General features: G+C 36.4%; 1 protein-coding gene across 1 annotated transcript; it reads right to left on the bottom strand.

Moving 5' to 3' along the window:
- LOC125679743 (dopamine beta-hydroxylase-like) lies at nt 1–18,398 on the bottom strand. The gene is made up of 12 exons (XM_056155273.1): nt 18,024–18,398; nt 10,289–10,435; nt 9,951–10,121; nt 6,529–6,612; nt 5,704–5,883; nt 4,878–4,980; nt 4,582–4,748; nt 2,850–3,032; nt 1,961–2,020; nt 1,497–1,624; nt 213–351; nt 1–126 (listed from the first exon to the last, which is right to left on the bottom strand). Exons 1-12 carry the CDS (start codon nt 18,342–18,344, stop codon nt 37–39), a joined length of 1,773 nt encoding a protein of 590 aa, XP_056011248.1. The 5' UTR covers nt 18,345–18,398; the 3' UTR covers nt 1–36.
- Nucleotides 18,399–19,400: the final 1,002 nt, after the last annotated feature.

Below are 19,400 nucleotides of genomic sequence, written 5' to 3' on the forward strand. Positions count from 1 at the left end.
TATAAATGTAAATATTTTATTGATGAAGGTTTGCTACTAAAGCCATGATATATCTTTGTTACAGTCAGTGTGTTCCGTGTTGTACGGCAGAAGTATGCTAGGAATGGTTTTGCTGCTCCAGTCTCCCTGAGAAGAAAAATGAAAGAGATAATAAATCGGACACAAACAGGGCCACACCGAGAAATCCGAGTATGTAGCCTGAACAAACTCACCCGGAACCTGCTCCCGTCCGATTTGTTACACTGCATGGATATTGGCGCGTTTTTGTAGAACAGCTCTAATGACCTCACTATGGTGGGAGTCCAGCTGACCGACTGATACCGTAATCCGGTGTCGTAAGTTTTATTAATTCTAAAAATGAAACCCGTGTCAATCAAGGACATACTTGGGGTATACAGTGAAGACTTCTTAATTACTGTAGTGTTATTATGATGATCTGGGTTTTATTTTTACAAATATTTGTAACGAGTCTTGACTATAAATTAGCTATGCAGGTTTTACGGAGGAATACCACACAAGAGAAATCTGTTAAGGATAAAAAGTGGTGGATATGTACAATGATATTTTGAAATTGAAAAGTTTCGAATTTGCCTTATTTAGTAAAAAAAAAAATGCAGTTTTAGCAGAATGCAATCTGGAAAGAGAAAACCCCTGGTTGACTCTAACTATGGCACGCCAAATTCATAAAAATGAGCTAAACATAGTTTCACAGTTGATAAACTAGGTTTAATATCGACTGTAAACTATAGTTAACGACGTTAATCTATATTTCACATCTGTAAACCATAGTTAACAGATAATCTATGTTTCACAAACGTAAACTATAATTAACAATGAAAACAATCATTAGCGATTGCAAAACATAGTTTATCTGATAATTACGGTTTCACGATTGTAAACTACGGTTTACAAGTCTAAACTATTATTTACGAATGTAATGATAGTTTACGGTTTGTAAGATATAGTTTATAGTCATTAAATGCGCCGAATTCACAAAAAAGTGATAAACACAGTTTTGTTTAATATAGTTTATGAGTAAAAATGGCAGTTAGCTATAGTTTACGATCAAAAACTATAATTAACGAATGAATCTGTATTTATCAGCAAAATCTATTGTTAACATTTATTTAAAGACAGATAAACTTGGATTAGCATTTGTAAACTATAGTTTACAACCGTTAAATATAGTTTTACGGATGAAATCTATAGTTAACGAATCGTTAACTATAGTTTACGGTCCGTAAACTATAGTTTACAGTCGATAAACCTAGTTTATCAACTGTGAAACTATGTTTAGCTCATTTTTGTGAATTTGGTGTGCCATATCTAACGCATAAACTACAGATCAGCAATCGACACGTTGACCTACTGAGCTACACAGCTATAGGCAATATAATTTTGTATGGCTGATATTCATATTTTTCAAAAGGAAGTCGCGGCCATTATGACGGTGTAGTATTCCTCCTTAAAGTCATTGAATTACTGTGGATTCTTACGCATTTGCAAACTGGAAGAAGTGAGTTAGGGCCTGATCTGATATGGAACTTTTGCAGACCTCCAGATTACATCGTGGGTAATAGTGAATGTAATTTACACACATCTCCTCTTGTATAGAAAAACCACCCTGTAATGTAATATATACAGGCATTGTAACGGTGTATAGAAAAACCACCCTGTAATGTAATATATACAGACATTGTAACGGTGTATAGAAAAACCACCCTGTAATGTAATATATACAGACATTGTAACGGTGTATAGAAAAACCACCCTGTAATGTAATATATACAGACATTGTAACGGTGTATAGAAAAACCACCCTGTAATGTAATATATACAGACATTGTAACGGTGTATAGAAAAACCACCCTGTAATGTAATATATACAGACATTGTAACTGTTTTAGTGATCATTGAGAGAAACTTTTTACAAGTAACACAATATTACGATCATAATTACCAACGTGACCGCCGATCTGTTCAAAGTTCCGTCTACACAGGAAGTAATCAAAGCATCACCCTGCAAAAAACAACAATCCCTGTTACCGCAAAAGACAGTTATAATTCACATTACCCAATCCCTGTTACCGCAAAAGACAGTGTTAATTCACATTACCCAATTCCTGTTGCGCTTATAAGGTCTCGCCAAAAAGACCCACCCCTCTCACTTCAAAATGCGTTTGGCGAACTCACGACCTCCAGATCCAACACTCTTAACCACTGAATCGCTGCCGGAAAGAATGTACAATGAATGCAACTTTAATTGCATTCTTGATCGGAGCCTTTTGCCTTCGGGGTATAAAATTAGGTTCGAATCACTCTTCGCCCACATCAATTTTGCAATAGCACAGTGAATGCGTGTTGTATATTGCCTACCTTGAACACTTTCTATTGCTATCAGCTTTAACTAAAGTAAAACTTAATGAAAAGGTTTGTAAAAAAAAAAAAAATTATACCAACCCCTAAATGTTCGTTTATATTATGATTTTTTTAAAAATCGTTTTGTTCATTAAAAGAAAGGTGAAGATGACGAACAGTGATCAATCTCAAAAATCCCATAAGCAATACAAAATAGATAGCCGGGCAAACACGGACCCCTGGACACACCAGAGGTGGGATCAGGTGCCTAGGAGGAGTAAACATTCCATGTAGACCGGTCACACCCGCCGTGAGTCCTACATATTGATCAGGTAAACCGAATTACCCGTAGTTTAAATCATTGTGCCACGAACGGTCTAACAATCGGTATGAAACACGTCAGACAGCATTTGACCCAATGAAAATAACACCCATGGGTATCCTACGAATTTGCATAATCAACAGCACCCATAAATTTTGTTTTGATTTACCGGAAGCACGTGGACATGTCGGGGAAGCGTACGGATTTCCTGGAAGTGTGGGCTGTAGTGATTGTCTCTGTTAAGCTCCAGCAGTTCGACCCCCCTCCTGATGTGTTTTGTGAAAACCTGCTTTCCAGTCAGGTGAGTATGGAGCTGGGAGGCGTAAACTCGAATACCATTGGGTGGTAACGCCTTAAAAAACAACAGCAACTATTGTAAGAACACTCGGATACCGCTGGGTGGTAACGCCTTAAAAAACAACAGAAAATACTGTGCGCGTATTTATTTTAGCAGGATTCATATTTTAGCGTCTTTGGTAGTGAAGCAAGAGCGATTATCTATAGTTACGTTAGTTAAATTATGAAATTCTTTATTTATCCATTTTCATACATCGAAGAAGTGCTAAATCATGATTACTCTATATAGTGCATCAGCTCAGACTGCGCCAAATTTTAAATACGCTAAATATCACACTTACGATACCTTCTAGAAAGTAAATTACAAGAGTTGGGGGTCTGACTGGGACAGTAAATTACAGAGTTGGGGGTCTGACTGGGACAGTAAATTACAGAGTGGGAGGTCTGACGTCAGACTGGTACAGTAAATTACAGAGTTGGGGGTCTGACGTCAGACTGGGAAAGTAAATTACAGAGTGGGGGTCTGACGTCAGACTGGGAAAGTAAATAACAGAGTGGGGGTCTGACGTCAGACTGGGACAGTAAATTACAGAGTTGGGATTCTGACGTCAGACTGGTAAAGTATATTACAGAGTTGGGGGTCTGACGTCAGACTGGTACAGTAAATTACAGAGTTTGGGGGTCTGACGTCAGACTGGGAAAGTAAATAACAGAGTGGGGGTCTGACGTCAGACTGGGACAGTAAATTACAGAGTTGGGATTCTGACGTCAGACTGGTAAAGTATATTACAGAGTTGGGGGTCTGACGTCAGACTGGTACAGTAAATTACAGAGTTTGGGGGTCTGACGTCAGACTGGGAAAGTAAATAACAGAGTGGGGGTCTGACGTCAGACTGGGACAGTAAATTACAGAGTTGGGATTCTGACGTCAGACTGGTAAAGTATATTACAGAGTTGGGGGTCTGACGTCAGACTGGTACAGTAAATTACAGAGTTTGGGGGTCTGACGTCAGACTGGTACAGTAAATTACAGAGTTTGGGGGTCTGACGTCAGACTGGGAAAGTAAATTACAGAGTGGGGGGTCTGACGTCAGACTGGTACAGTAAATTACAGAGTTGGGGGTCTGACGTCAGACTGGTACAGTAAATTACAGAGTTGGGGGTCTGACGTCAGACTGGTACAGTAAATTACAGAGTGGGAGGTCTGACGTCAGTCTGGTACAGTAAATTACAGAGTGGGGGGTCTGACGTCAGACTGGTACAGTAAATTACAGAGTGGGGGGTCTGACGTCAGACTGGTACAGTAAATTACTGAGTGGGGGGTCTGACGTCAGACTGGTACAGTAAATTACAAGAGTTGGGGGTCTGACGTCAGACTGGTACAGTAAATTACAGAGTGGGGGGTCTGACGTCAGAATGGGACAGTAAATTACAGAGTGGGGGATCTGACGTCAAACTGGGACAGTAATTTACAGAGTGGGGGATCTGACGTCAGACTGGGAGACAGTATTATTGTGTACCAAGCACACACCTGTTTTCTATTAAGTACTTACTATATCGGTTCTGTCCAATGTATTGAGTGCAGACTTTTGTGATGTACTTACAATCTCGGTACAGTCTGCTATGCAGTAACCTGGCAGTGTAAACATTGCCTGCTTGGGAGGGACGGCCATCTTGTTGGTGTATTCCAGACCTAACTCCATGATCCCAGAATCATACCTCCTCAGGTGTTTTGTGACGTGAAATCGTATTCCAGAGGAATCCACGACTCCTAATACAGAAGGAAGCTCAATGAGTAAAATTTCCTGAACTAGTTTATTTCCGTTATTTGGTCAAGGGAATAGTGTCAGTTCAATTTGAACATTCTTTTTTTTCTCTTTGCCCGATGAAATATTCTCACCCCTTTTCAAGTCTGGATTGTTTAGATGGACCTCTAGAAGGACATAGCGAGATCTGGACGGACCTCCCACCGCCGTCCCTGCCTCGTTTGGTAGGAACATGGCCTGTTGATACACAATGTACAGATTATTAAACGTATTTGTGAAACACTATGCTCCTGAGTATGACCAAGTTTAAGTATATAATGTATGGCAAATTGAATTTGACTTTGATCAGCTGCATTCCTTAGACCTCAGTTACCTGAGTATAAATTCTCTATCTCCAGTACAATAGTTATGACCATTTTAAATTGTAGGCATACAAAGAGACAGAAAGCTAAATAATAACGATTTGCACCCTTTTTCTTTGATATTGTGTGCATGAAAGTATAATTTTCCAGCAAATTATTGAATTGTAAATGCATATTTCTTCACAATATTCTCGCACATGCGTTTCAAGTACATATCCTTCAAGTTAGAGCATAGTTAAGTAGAAAAGTGAGAAATTTGCAACAGAGCAAACTCTTTCGATAGTAGTATTGTGTACTTATCAGCGCACCGATTGCCTAGGCTCCAACACCTACCGATGCACCGATTGCCCAGGCTCCAACACCTACCGATGCACCGATTGCCTAGGCTCCAACACCTACCGATGCACCGATTGCCTAGGCTCCCAACACCTACCGATGCACCGATTGCCTAGGCTCCAACACCTACCGATGCACTGATTGCCCAGGCTCCAACACCTACCGATGCACCGATTGCCTAGGCTCCAACACCTACCGATGCACCGATTACCAAGGCTTAAATACCTACCGATGCACCGATTGCCCAAGCTTGAATACCTACCGATGCACCCATAGCCCAGGCTCCGATGACCTCTCGACATGCTGCTAACTCAGGGGGTTTGCCTTCGGCCATCCCTGGGCCATTATATGACGTCACTGTCTCATGGGGACTCAGCTGACAGTGGAAAACTTCAATATGATGAACGAGTCCGACACTTGCGTCTGTAATGATGCCCTCGTACTACAATCAAAGACAGGAAATAGGTCAATGTACAGGAAATAGGTCAATTTACAGGAAATAGGTCAATGTACAGGAAATAAGTCACATAAAAGATCGAAGAATTTACTGTTTGTCTGTAAATGATATCGGGATGTTTGTACTTATAGCAGTATGTATAGCTCACGCACGCTGTCCTGTGTCTTGTTAGTTAATTTGAAAATCAACATCAAATCAAAATCTTAGCTGAAATGTATCAACTTCCAACAAGTGTCTTCTACATATAATACACTGTTCGCTCTCCAAAGAAACCTACTAAATAACAAGCTTCTCGGACAGAAGAAGGCAAAGCATTGAGTTCAAAACTTTATTGAGTACAATGGCATGGGGATCTTTTTTTTACCATTTTAATGTGGCGCTTTGTAAGAAGTCATACCATTATACTATAGTAATGTGGTGCTTGGTAGGAAGTCGTGGGAGTTTTCATACCATTATAATGCGGTGCTTTTTGAGAAGTCCTGGAAGTTTTCTTACCATTATAATGCGGTGCTTAGTAGGAAGTCTTGGGAGTTTTCTTACCATTATAATGTGGTGCTTTTCGGGAAGTCTTGGGAGTTTTCTTACCATTATAATGTGGTGCTTTTCGGGAAGTCTTGGGAGTTTTCTTACCATTATAATGTGGTGCTTTTCGGGAAGTCTTGGGAGTTTCGTTACACACCACCAATAAGTCGTCTCCTTGGCTGGAATGGTTATCTTTCAAGTAAAAATTAACAGGATTCATTTCGAATTGATAGAGTATTATTCCCAAGTCAGCTGATATAAAACTAAATTCGGTGAATTACCCCCTCCCCCACCACCACTTCCACCTCCGGCTTCAAGTTACATGCAATTACATGTAAAATAACTCAAACTGTACATTCAAAGAGAAAATATTAAACTATAACTACTGATTTTGATTCAAATGGACTATCCATTAAAGTAAGTTAAAAGCAAGCGTTTAACTATACACACATAGACCCGTTAAAAAAATACTATCGTGACTTTTGACTGACTTATGATCATGAAAAAGTCGACGTCAACCTTACTGTGGCTCTGTGTACAACAGAGTTTCATCATACTATCTTATTTCTAGGAGGAAAATATATATTAATGTAAAACAATTTGACCAACTTTGATATAGAGACTTTGACCTTTGATTACCTTCAAAACCATCTGAACAATTGATTCTTCGTGTAAAGTTTCATTAAATACTAAAGCTTAAATCGTATTTAAGGTAAATAAATATTCAAATAAATCGTATTTGAGATACCGTCTATATAAACAATATGCATATGACCTGGTGACCTTGAACTTTAACCTGTTAACAATAGACGTCATGCATTGGTCATAGAGATTCTTCACGTGAAATTTCATTGCTAAATCAGACGTCTCAATATTAGTGAAAAATTTCCGACGGGACATCAAACAAACAAACAACCATCAAACTGCATAGAATTTGATACAGCATCATCTTACCACCTGCTAACCTTTTAACCTCAAATTCGTGCTGACATCATTTGCTCATGGTGGAGAATTTTATTGTTGAATTCCATTGCAAAACCTCAGATAGTAAGAATCACACAGACCTCTCGACAGACATCAATACAAAACAATCTAAATCTATTACGTAAGGTAAAGTTTATCCTCACATCAATCTGCTAATGGATGGATCTTTCTGCATTATTAATCTTTGAAAATGGTTTTATAAATCACAAATTAGATGCGATTGCGCTATCTTTTTGCCTCTCGATGAAATGAAATTAATCCTCCAAACTTGTGAATGATTGTATGGGTTAAAAACGGTAACTTAGGCAGCACAGGTGTTGCTTAATTCAATTGCCACGTATTTGTGCAAACAAATTCCTGATATAGAAGATTAAAGCAAGGGGTACGACCAAGCCCTGCTTATATATAAAATATATAAACTGACCTCATCTTCTCCCACGTAAACGAGGAAAACGGTGTCATATTAACGAAAACAGTCATGGCAATTTAATTTCAAAAATTGGCAATTTAATTTCAAAATTGTCATAAATTTGTTACACCCTGCCATTTGTTATTCGATCCAAATGTATTACATTAACAAGTTATAACATCTAGTCATTGAATGTTTTATTACATTAACAAGTTATAACATCTATAGTCATTAAATGTAATACATTAACAAGCTATAACATCTAGTCATTAAATGTATTATTACATTAAAATGCACAGTAGTAAGATCAAGACATTTAGCATTTATATTACATTAACAATTAGTAACATTATGCAGATAAACTCAACCCTGAATAATTGAACCGCATATATATATCCAACTGCTTACAATGCACTAACTATTCACTACTTCGACGATTTCAAGCGCGGATAATCATATATCTACATTTTAAGAAAAACCTGGGTTTGATTTAAATTTGATGAAAACACTTTTCATAGTTTCCATTACCAAAGAAGAAATTTCTTGCTTGTATCTGTGTTTAATCAGAGCAGTGGGTATTTTCTACTCTCAACCCACGTATCAGAATAAAATGTAGAAATCATGGTCTAATTACAATGTTTGTCTTACAGTGCGTTATAATATCAATATCATAACAGCGTAGTTCACGCGGATGGTGATAAAAGTTATGCGGTCGTGTTTCAAAATTTCTAATGGTATTTCTAGATGAACTGATGACATCGATTTAGTAGCTTATCATATCAATTTCTGGTTTGACAATGTCAAAAAAGAAGAATAGGATGAACTGCGTGGTTCCGGTGCTTAGTTTTAGGTCAGTCAAATTAATGAAATTCGAGTCCGGTGAAATTAATGACATATACTAATTAGAAAATCAAAATTCCTCGGCAGTAAATCGAAACTTACGAATTGTTCCAATTCGTCAAGCAGCTAGGACCGGCGGTTCTGAGAAAGTTTACATTTCAATATGGTATGATTACCGACAGACATTATACTCCCATGTTTCTACTGTTTCTATATATAGACATCTTATTCCGCTTACTACTGAGTACTGTTTTCTAATGTAATCTGTTTCTTTTACTGGGCATAGGTATAGATTCCCATTCCTAGTTGCACGTCACAATGATTTTATCGAGAATTACAAACATTAAGAAACATTAAAACGTTTACCAATAACAAAACATTATATTGCATTTTTTAATATACATGAGGGTATGAACTGCGACGCTTTGCGCCTGCATACTTCATGAAGCGCGTGCATACTTCATGAAGCGCGTGCACTTCATAAAAACTATATACCGGCGTTACATTTAGGGGTTGCTGTTCATACTCTCATGTATTTTCAAAACTGAAATTCATATCTTATATTTATATTCTATTTTCATTTCTGTCGGAGAATTCCCAGCCGTAAAAATAGTCGTACTATATTTATCAAAATTCATACGTACATCGTTAACATTCATGAGGAAATGACTATCATTTCAATCGGTAAAGATATCGAAGGCAAAAACATTGGAAATGTAAATATTATTGAATGGAAGTCACTGATTGACTGAAAAACATTGTACCCAGAAAGACCAATGATAATTTTTCCAAATGTTGATTCAGATTTTTGCGGATTTAGTTTTCCGTGTATCTTATGGTAAGTCATGGAAATTACAGTACTTTTCCAGCATTTCTAAAAAATAAAAAATAAAAAAGAATGGGTGTCCCTTGAAATTAGTCTGAGTTTTACACTTTTCAACTGGGTTTAGTTCTGTAGTTCTGGTGCTTACACTTTTGTCTAGTTGAATGTTTGGTTCTGACGTTTACACTTTTGTCTAGTTGAAATGTTTAGATGTTTACATCTTTGTCTAGTTGAAATATTTAGATGCTTACACTTTTTTTGGGGGGTCTAGTTGAAATGTTTAGTACTCCTGCCTACCTATGTGGTATGTTTTTTTTGTTCTGGTGCTGAATTTTGTCTAGATTTGACATTTACGCCTCTATTTCTGTTTATCAAGTTTACGGTAGATTTCTGGTTAAAAATCAGGTTGACACACTCGTGGGTAATATATATACATAAACATACGTGGATAACATATTTTACGGATATACTTACATTTGGGTTAACAATGTCGAAGTACCAGGTATCTGAAGGTATGTCGGGTTCGGGGAGATCGGGTTTTAGGAGTTGGACTCTCTGAAGACCGAACTTTACCGAATATGGCAGGGGATGTCCAAATCTCGGAATATCGTTCCCCACACCAAAAATAATGTGAGTAGTACCTGTCTGAAGAACGTGCATCAATCTCAGAACGTGCGTGTACTCGCTTCTCGTATACACATGCAGGTAAACGAGCAATGCAAATTGCAACGATATTTGACTCAATTCTTAATTTGTCCATTATTGACAAATTGTATCGGGTCAAAAGTACCGTAGAATTTATTAATACTCACATCGATCGTGTAATCGTTGTCATCACAAGTTTCAAATTTCCTGTGAAATCTAACCATAATTTTGTTGTTTTGCCATTTCCAGTCCGTTATTTCATAGTTTTGTCGGTAATCCATCCACAGCAAAGCGTTGTCATCTGTCCAGCAGTCCTACCAAATTACAACAAAATCTTAGAATTGTGAAAACGCGATTTATACGTTTTCTGAATTTTGTAATACATTCCAACTGAATAATATAAGCAATCTAACGGATTTTAAAAAAAAAAATTAATCTACCAGATGAACTGAGAATACAAAACATATACAATGAATGTTTATATCGTTTAGATAGTGGATTGTTTTCTAGTAGATTTGGAAGCAATTTTTATTGGGTGTATAACAAGAGGCCCAGGGACACATCGCTCACCTGAGTCCCCTTGGTCCTACTGTTGTTCAACTTGTGATTTTTAAAAGATGCTCTATTAATCTTTTTTCCCATGAAAAAATTTAACCCCATATTGTGGCCCCAACAGATTCCCAAAGGATCACAACATAACTGAAAATGAACTCCCATAACTCAACACTCAATATGAAAAAGTAGGTCCAACTCCAAGGTCAAGGTCAAACTTCATTGAAAAAAATATAAGGTCTTCACATAAAGCATCTATATACGAAATATGAAAGCTCTAGTTTAAATAGTTCAAAAGGTATTTTCAAGATTTTTTCTTATACATCAGCATTTAATAAAACTTTCATACCCTATTGTGACCCCACCCTAGCCCTGGGGACTATGAATTGCACAGATATGACAGACATGGACCTATTCTATGCAAGGAAGCTTTCGTGTAAATTTCCACTTTTCTGGCCCTGTGGGATTTGAAATTTAAAAAAAAGATTTTCCCTAAATGCTCGTATGTAAAAATTTGATCCCCTATTGTGGCACCACCCTACCCTTGGAAGCCAAGATTTTTACAAACTTGAATTTGCACTTTATCGGGAAGCTTTCACGTAAATTTGATCTTTCCTGCCCGAGTGATATTTGAGATTTCCCTATATATTTGTATTTATAACTTGGATCTCCTATTGTGGCCCTAACCTACCCCAGGGGTGATTTTAAAAACTTGAATCTACACTATGCCAGGAAGTTTTCATGCAAATGTAAACGTTTCTGGCCCAGTAGTTCTTGAGAAGAATTTTTAAAAACATTTTCCTATATATTTGTATGTAAAATTTGATCCCCTTTTGTTGCCCCACCTTAACCCCGGGGTCCTTGATTTTAAGAAACCTGAATCTGCACTATGTTAAAAAAGCTGCTACATGTATGTAAATTTGAACTTTCCTGGCCAAGTGGTTCTTGTGAATAAGATTTTAAAAGAAATTCCCTATATATTCCCATGTAAAACTTTGATCCCCTATTGTGACCCCAACCTACCCTCGGGGGCCATGATTTTAAGAAACCTGAATCTGCACTATGTCAGAAAGCTGCCAAGTAAATTTGAACTTTCCTGAACTATTACTGAGAAGAACATTTTTAAATGGTCCCACCCTATTTTTGCACTCTCGTGGCTATCCCCCCTTTGAAGGGGACATGGCTCTTCATATGAAGAAACTTAAATTGGCCTCACCCATCGATGATTTGTGCCAAGTTATATTGAAATTGGCCCAGTGGTTCTGGAGAAGAGGATGAAAATGTGAAAGGTTTACGGACATACAGACGGGCGGACGGACGGACAAACGACAGTCAAAAGGTGATAAGAATAGGTCACTTGAGCTAAAAACTGTCGCCCCATAAGGCTGTTTAAGCTTTGGTCTGACTCCCAGAATAGAACCTGTCGGATTGTTCAGGGGTTATAACGTGGTTTTGTTCTGAATAGAAGAAACATTTTATATCTTGGGTTCAGGGATCGTAAATTGTAAGACATCTACCGACAGATGAAGTTCCTTGTCTATTATTAATCTGTCAAAACTGTAGGTCTTTGTCTGTTAATTATAAACCTGTCAACAACAGTAATTTTTGTCTATCATAGATTTCTCGACAGCAGTAATTCTTTGTCTATTATAGATTTGTCGACAGCAGTAATTCGTTGTCTATTATAGATTTGTCGACAGCAGAAATTCTTTGTCTATTGTTGACTTTTGTCTATTACAGACTTGTCGACAGCAGTAATTCTTTGTCTATCATAGACTTGTCGACAGCAGTATTTTTTTGTGTCTATTATATACTTGTAGACAGCAGTAATTCTTTGCCTATTACAGACTTGTCGACAGCAGTAGTTCTTTGTCTATTATAGACTTGTCGATAGCAATAGTTCTTTGTCTATCATAGACTTGTCGACAGCAGTATTTTTTTGTCTATTATAGACTTGTCGACAGCAGTATTTCTTTGTCTATTATAGACTTGTCGACAGCAGTAGTTCTTTGTCTATTATAGACTTGTCGACAGCAGTAGTGTTTTTGTCTATTACAGATTTGTCGACAGCAGTAATTCTTTGTCTATCATAGACTTGTCGACAGCAGTATTTTTTGTCTATTATAGACTTGTCGACAGCAGTAATTTTTGTCTATTATAGACTTGTCGACAGCAGTAGTTCTTTGTCTATTATAGACTTGTCGACAGCAGTAGTTCTTTGTCTATCATAGACTTGTCGACAGCAGTATTTCTTTGTTTATTATAGACTTGTCGACAGCAGTAATTCTTTGTCTATTATAGACTTGTCGACAACAGTAATTCTTTGTCTATTATAGACTTGTCGACAGCAGTAATTCTTTGTCTATTACAGACTTGTCGACAGCAGTAGTTCTTTGTCTATTATAGACTTGTCGACAACAGTAATTCTTTGTCTGTCATAGACTTGTCGACAGCAGTAGTGGGTTTTTTTGTCTATTACAGACTTATCAACAGCAGTAATTCTTTGTTTATTACAGACTTGTCGACAGCAGTAGTTCATTGTCTATTATAAACTTGTCGATAGCAATAGTTCTTTGTCTATTATAGACTTGTCGACAACAGTAGTTCTTTGTCTATCATAAACTTGTCGACAGCAGTAGTTCTTTGTCTATTATAGACTTGTCGACAACAGTAATTCTTTGTCTATTATAGACTTGTCGACAACAGTAGTTCTTTATCTATTATAGACTTGTCGACAACAGTAATTCTTTGTCTATTACAAACTTGTCGACAGCAGTAATTCTTTATCTATTATAGACTTGTCGATATCTGTTTTTCTAGACCTGTCCGCAGCTTTAGATCGTAAGTATTTTTTTTCTACATAAAACAACACATTATCGAATTTGATGATTTGAGAGATTCAATAATCAATGTATAGTGATAACATGTTTATTCACCACTTTAGGGTCCTGGGGGGATGTACAGTTTAACTAGTAAAATAAATAGCAATCATTCAGATGTACTACTACTGTCAGAGTTCACATTTTTGCACTACACACATCTATAATAACATATGAAATACTGATTGCAGACAAGATTTAAATTAACAAAATGAAATATACAATAATAAATAACCAAACTGCTTAACATATCTAAGGGCAGTGCCAGTTTCATAAGCAGTGGATAATGTTAAGTGAATACATATAAAATGATAATCAATATCAGTATAAGAGTTTATATTAATAAATACAGTTTGCAAGCAAAATACATGCAGGATCCAATTGTTCTGAATGGTTCATATCTAAAGCAGGTAGGTTAGAATAATTATATAAATGAAAATAATTGTACTATATGAATAAAAAAGTTAGAGATAGGATGATTTATTGACTTGATTACAAGGGGACACCAAGGGACAATGCATAAAGTGTAAAACATGAAATAAAAATGTGTATCTGTAATGCAATGTCAGATGTAATACTGGTAACATTAAATCCCACTGTTCAAAATCATCTTACTAATTCGGATGAGGAAATTTTCATCTTACATAATTTGTTTATTATCTGATATAAAATAACCCTTTCTTCTGATACATGACGACTCGAGAATAATTTTTTTTTCATTATCCATTGAATTGTTGTTGCATCTAAGACAATATTTATCATGTCGAGGAATTCGTTGGTAACGCCCCATTTAAATGTTAAATATGAGCTGATATAAAGAAATGTGTTAAACTTTTCCTTTGCTCAAAATTGTTAATTGATCCTTAAATAATTCTCAAAACCAAAGTTTTGTTTAAAAGCGGAAAAGCAACTTAATTTTTTTCCCCCATCTGAATTTGGTTTAAGGTGTGGAATTGTGAATGCCATTATTTGATGTAATGTTTTTATAAACAATCTTGAAGAGCCTTTTTAAACTTGGTTGCCCTTATAAAAGACCAACCTTAAACTCCATTAATAATTTGGTGATAACGAAGTTTATTAAACCAATCCATGAAGAATTGTTTTGTTCAAAAAGTAGTTTTGATTCTCGATATGCATCACACAACAGAGGAAATGACAGGTCAAGATTTTATGTTTTGAGATATTTCTTGCTCCGTTACTCCGAGTTATCTCTAAACGACTGAAGCACAATCGGAACTCCTTGAATAGATCTATGTCGAGTGCGCGAGACATTCGAGGAGTTCCGATTGGACTGAAGTATAATTATGACCAGTCTAAAACTTTCATAGCGATGTACCTCAGCAAAATCCATCACGATTTTCAACAGCTACATGCATAAACTTTATTCAGATTTGCAGTTTGCTTTTAAAATGTGATTAATAGTTGATTTCAACAAATGATTTATGATGTGGATAGTATACAGTCTAGTTCTAAATATTTTGACGTGATCTAGTGAAATCACCATGATTCGTAAATCACGTGATAAAGAATAATCACAATACAGTATACGCCATTTTATCTTAAGCAATCTATAGTGACCGGTCGACAGGGGATGCTTACTCCTCCTAGACATCTGATCCAACCTCTGGTATATCCAGGAGTCTGTGTTTGCCCTACTCTTAATTTTGTATTCTTTATGGGAGTTATGAGACTGATCGCTGTTCGGTTATCTTCACTTTTTCATTATATATGCAGTAATCCCCTAAATTATATGTCTCGCGTACCACCAGAGTATAGTCGCCACCTCTTTTCGGTGCTGTCATTGAAAACTTAATTGTGAGTAATTGCAATGAATAGAAATTTTATCATAGACAACTAGTAGTTTTGTACTGAAAACCTTTCGGGGTTGCTATAGCTACAATAATTATGACAATTTGTGAATTAAAGCTTTACGTTAATTAAAATTATTGAATTATCATTGCGATTATTATATCAACGGTTTTAGTGTAACATAGGATTGTACACTTCAATGTAACGTCGACATTAAAAAGACGCCATACTGATGTTGCTGTCCTGTAACACACTTCGTATTTTTTCTTTATATACATGTATATATCTACTGTATTTAGGCACGAAAAGAAACAAGAGATGTTTGTAAAACATATATATGCCCCCCATGGTGCAAAAATTGAAAAGGGTTATACACATGCATCATTTAATTGCTAGTAGTATCACCAATTCAAAATATTGAGCAGACAATATCTTCCTATGCCAGTCCCTGAGTGGATTGACCACGTGACCTAAAAATCAATAGGGGTCATCCTCTCCTTATGCTGTACCAGCGCATCAAGTTTGGTAACTGTTAAATTGTTAAACTATAGGATACAATATATTCCGATGTCCAAGTTGACCTTTGATCTTTGATCATATGACCTCAAAATCAATAGAGGTCATCTTCACCTGAAGATGTACCAGTTTACCAAGTTTGATGTCTGTCAAGCAAAGGGTTCTCTAGACATTGAGTGGTCAGTATGCTCATATGTCCAGTTTGACCCTTGACCTTTGATCATGTGACCTCAAAATCAATAGGGGTCATCTACTCCTTGGGATGTGCCAGTATACCAAGTGTGATATCTGTCAAGTAAAGGGTTCTCAAGATATTGAGCGGACAGTGTCTTCCCATGTCCAAAGAAGATTGACCTATGACTTTTTGATATGAAAAACAATAGGGGTCCTCTTCTACTCATAACTAAACCACATATGAAATATCATTACGATCAAGTGAATGGTTCTCAAGATATTGAACGGACAACATACGGTCTACCGACAGATGCAAAACAATAATTATGCCCCTCTTCTTTGAAGGGGGGTGGGGGTGCATAAAAATATAAGTTCAACACATAAAGTTCCTGAGTATTTCACACGTCATTGTCATAGTAATTTATCATGGCGTCAGTAAAAGGGGCATGGACACGATTTGTACTGAAAATCTTCAAATTTTATTTTCCACAATTTTAATGTTAACACTGCTTAACTAAGGTATATATATATAAGGGTCAGCAAAAATTTGAATGTTAGTTGTTGAGAGTTGTTGACTTACAAGAGAGATATAGCATTCACAATTCTTTGATATGAAAACAAAGCTCCATAGGAGTGAAAAATTATCAACCGGAGATAATACCCTGTTTATATAAATACCATCAAATAATAAATATAAATTATCAAGGAGATTTTTGAATTCAATAAATAATTCGTTTGTACCATCAGTTTCATGACTTTTATTTCTCTTTAATTCACTCATCGTTTCAAAAATTTCATATTTAGTACGGTAATAGGGGCATCTAGTTCTTCGAATACACATGATTCGTTTTCTAGTATTTTCACACAAAATATCTGGATCGGTATCAATTGGCGCAAACTTTTCTTTATTTTCTAGAATTTGGAATAAAAATTTTGTGGATTTTCCTTCCGCAGAAATTCCACCATGCTTCCCTCCTGTCTTGTATGTGTTCGTATAGGTTTATTTTCAAGAGACTTATAGTCCTTCTTCTTTGTATAATGAATATCAGAACTCTTATCATTGTTGAATGTTTTAAGAGCTTCTAAACAGCGTTTGTGCACTAATTTTTAAAGCTCTATTAAACCAAGGTTTATCTTCATATTTATGTTGGTTTTTTTTTTTTGTTGGTTACATGTAGTTATTGTATCCCGTGGGGGATCCGGGTTTAAATAGGTCCTCAGTACCCCTTGCTTGTCGTAAGAGATGACTAAATGGGGGCGGTCCTTTGGATCAGAACGCAAAAACTGAGGACCCGTGTCAAGCAGGTGTGGAACGATAAAGATCCCTCCCTGACAAAGGCCGTAAGCGCCGAGAATAGGCCTATATGTTGCAGCCCTTCACTGGCAATGGTGAGGTCTCCGTGATATGGGTGAAAAATCCCCGAGTGGGACGTTAAACAATATACAATCAATCAATCAATAGTTATTTTTGTTCCAAACAAGGATAGAGAACATCTTTCATTACATGTACATTTGTAAATTTAGAAACTGCATTATCAATTGCTTCATAAAAATCAAAAGTACATTCACAAAAACATAATTATTTAAAAGTATCATTTAGGAAATTATCACGTATCTCATCGTAAACCCCGTTTTCCATTAATAACTAGCTGGGGGTAACCCACTATTTCGAAAAGTTCGAAGTGTGACATTGCGTGGTCTGAATATGTATTAAAACTAGACATAAAAGTTTTCACGGAATTAAACATATTGCCTGGTCACCTTATGAGCTACTCTGATATGCTAAAACTTTTCAAATGAATAGACAAATATTGCTGATATTCATATTTTCATTCATGTTATACAAGGAAGTCAGTCATGATGACGATGTAGAGGACCTCTTTAATCGGTAGTATCCATGCTAGTAGTACTGTCTATATCTAAATCTACTTAATTCCAAGTCCTGCCATTCCTATAAATCTGTAAGTCTTACCCTGAGATGTACTTTATAAGACTGGAAGTCCACAACGGCCAAATCTGCACCCTCCACTTCGCCATAGTCCGAAAATCCGAAAGCTAGCCACTGGTCAGGTAAAACTTTGCCGCTTAATTCGAAATAGATTCTTTCCGAGTTGTAGCTGACCCCCCATCTTAAAACCAGGTCCCTCTCAGTGTCCAGCTGAACTTTGTATCTAAAAGATGTGGCGGTCTGGACCAGGACGACAGTGGTTAGGATCACTATGAATCTGGTGGCATCCATTGAACAAACAGAGAAAAACGTGGAAGGAGTTGCTGTTTTTATAGTGAACGACATAAAGCTGTAAAATTGCTTATTGATCCATCAGTTAATCCGATATTAGAATTTAAGATAATGCACTGCATATATTGGAATCACCACGTTCACAACCACTCTGCTAAACTTTCTTCGTGTAATCGCGAACATTTTATTGGATTAAGTTTTCATTTAATATCAATTTAAAAGAACATATTGTAACTATTTTATGTTATTTTCGATTTTTGTCGTTTTTATACAGCCAGATTTGTTGGCATTAAAATCTCAAATATCAAATATGGTTTTTTTTATTTGAAACACTTACACAGAAAACAATCCGATATGAATGGGATGATCTTACACATTTAATTGACACTTTTATGTTATTCATTATTTATAATATTTCAATATTGTCAGGGTTAGATAGAAGATTGAAAAGTACAATATGATGTATGGAATTACATTCGATTATTAAATACAGTACTTTTTATCGGGCTAAACTACTTTAAGCTAAATATCACAGAGAGTTGTTCTTTTTCGGAAGTGTCGCTACCGAATTCATCCAAGAACTAATTTGACGTCGAGGAAATAAATGGAAATTAAATCAGGATGTGTTTGCTTGGGCACTGAAAATGCAGAATTATTGGTTATATCGCCGTGATCGAATATATCGGAGGCACTCGGTGGTCTCCTTGTCAGTTTGTCTGTCTATACGTCTGTTTTCTGTCTGTGATCCTCTGTCTATCTACGCGTCTGTTTCGACCTTGAATTTTTTAGTCGTACCATTATTGTATTGTTTCGGATTCTTTCACGTCTTCTATTTATGCAGATGTGGCCAGTCAACAGGGGATACTTACTCATCCTAGTCACCTGATCCCACCTCTGGTATGTCCAGGGGTCCGTGTTTGCCCTTCTCTCTTTATTTGTATTCATTATGTATTAAGGGATTTACGAGATTTGTCAATGTTAGATACCTTCGCTATTTTTATGTGTAAAACTTTTTTCCTGAGGAAGGGATAGGTCGTCCCTATAAAATTTATTTAATTATTGTTCGTGTCTTTGGTTATTTTAGTGATATTATAGTTATATTATATATAT

Source organism: Ostrea edulis, chromosome 2 (genome assembly GCF_947568905.1).
Source record: "Ostrea edulis chromosome 2, xbOstEdul1.1, whole genome shotgun sequence".
Classification (NCBI taxonomy): domain Eukaryota; kingdom Metazoa; phylum Mollusca; class Bivalvia; order Ostreida; family Ostreidae; genus Ostrea; species Ostrea edulis.

Excerpts from the sequence above, each read along its gene's own strand:
- LOC125679743 (XM_056155273.1), bottom strand. The coding sequence starts at position 18,344 with ATGTCGTTCACTATAAAAACAGCAACTCCTTCCACGTTTTTCTCTGTT. Across the intron at positions 5,884-6,528 it reads AAAAGCACCACATTATAATG|TACGAGGGCATCATTACAGA; the intron begins GTAAGAAAACTC and ends CTTTGATTGTAG. Across the intron at positions 1,625-1,960 it reads ACAGATCGGCGGTCACGTTG|GGTGGTTTTTCTATACAAGA; the intron begins GTAATTATGATC and ends ATTACATTACAG.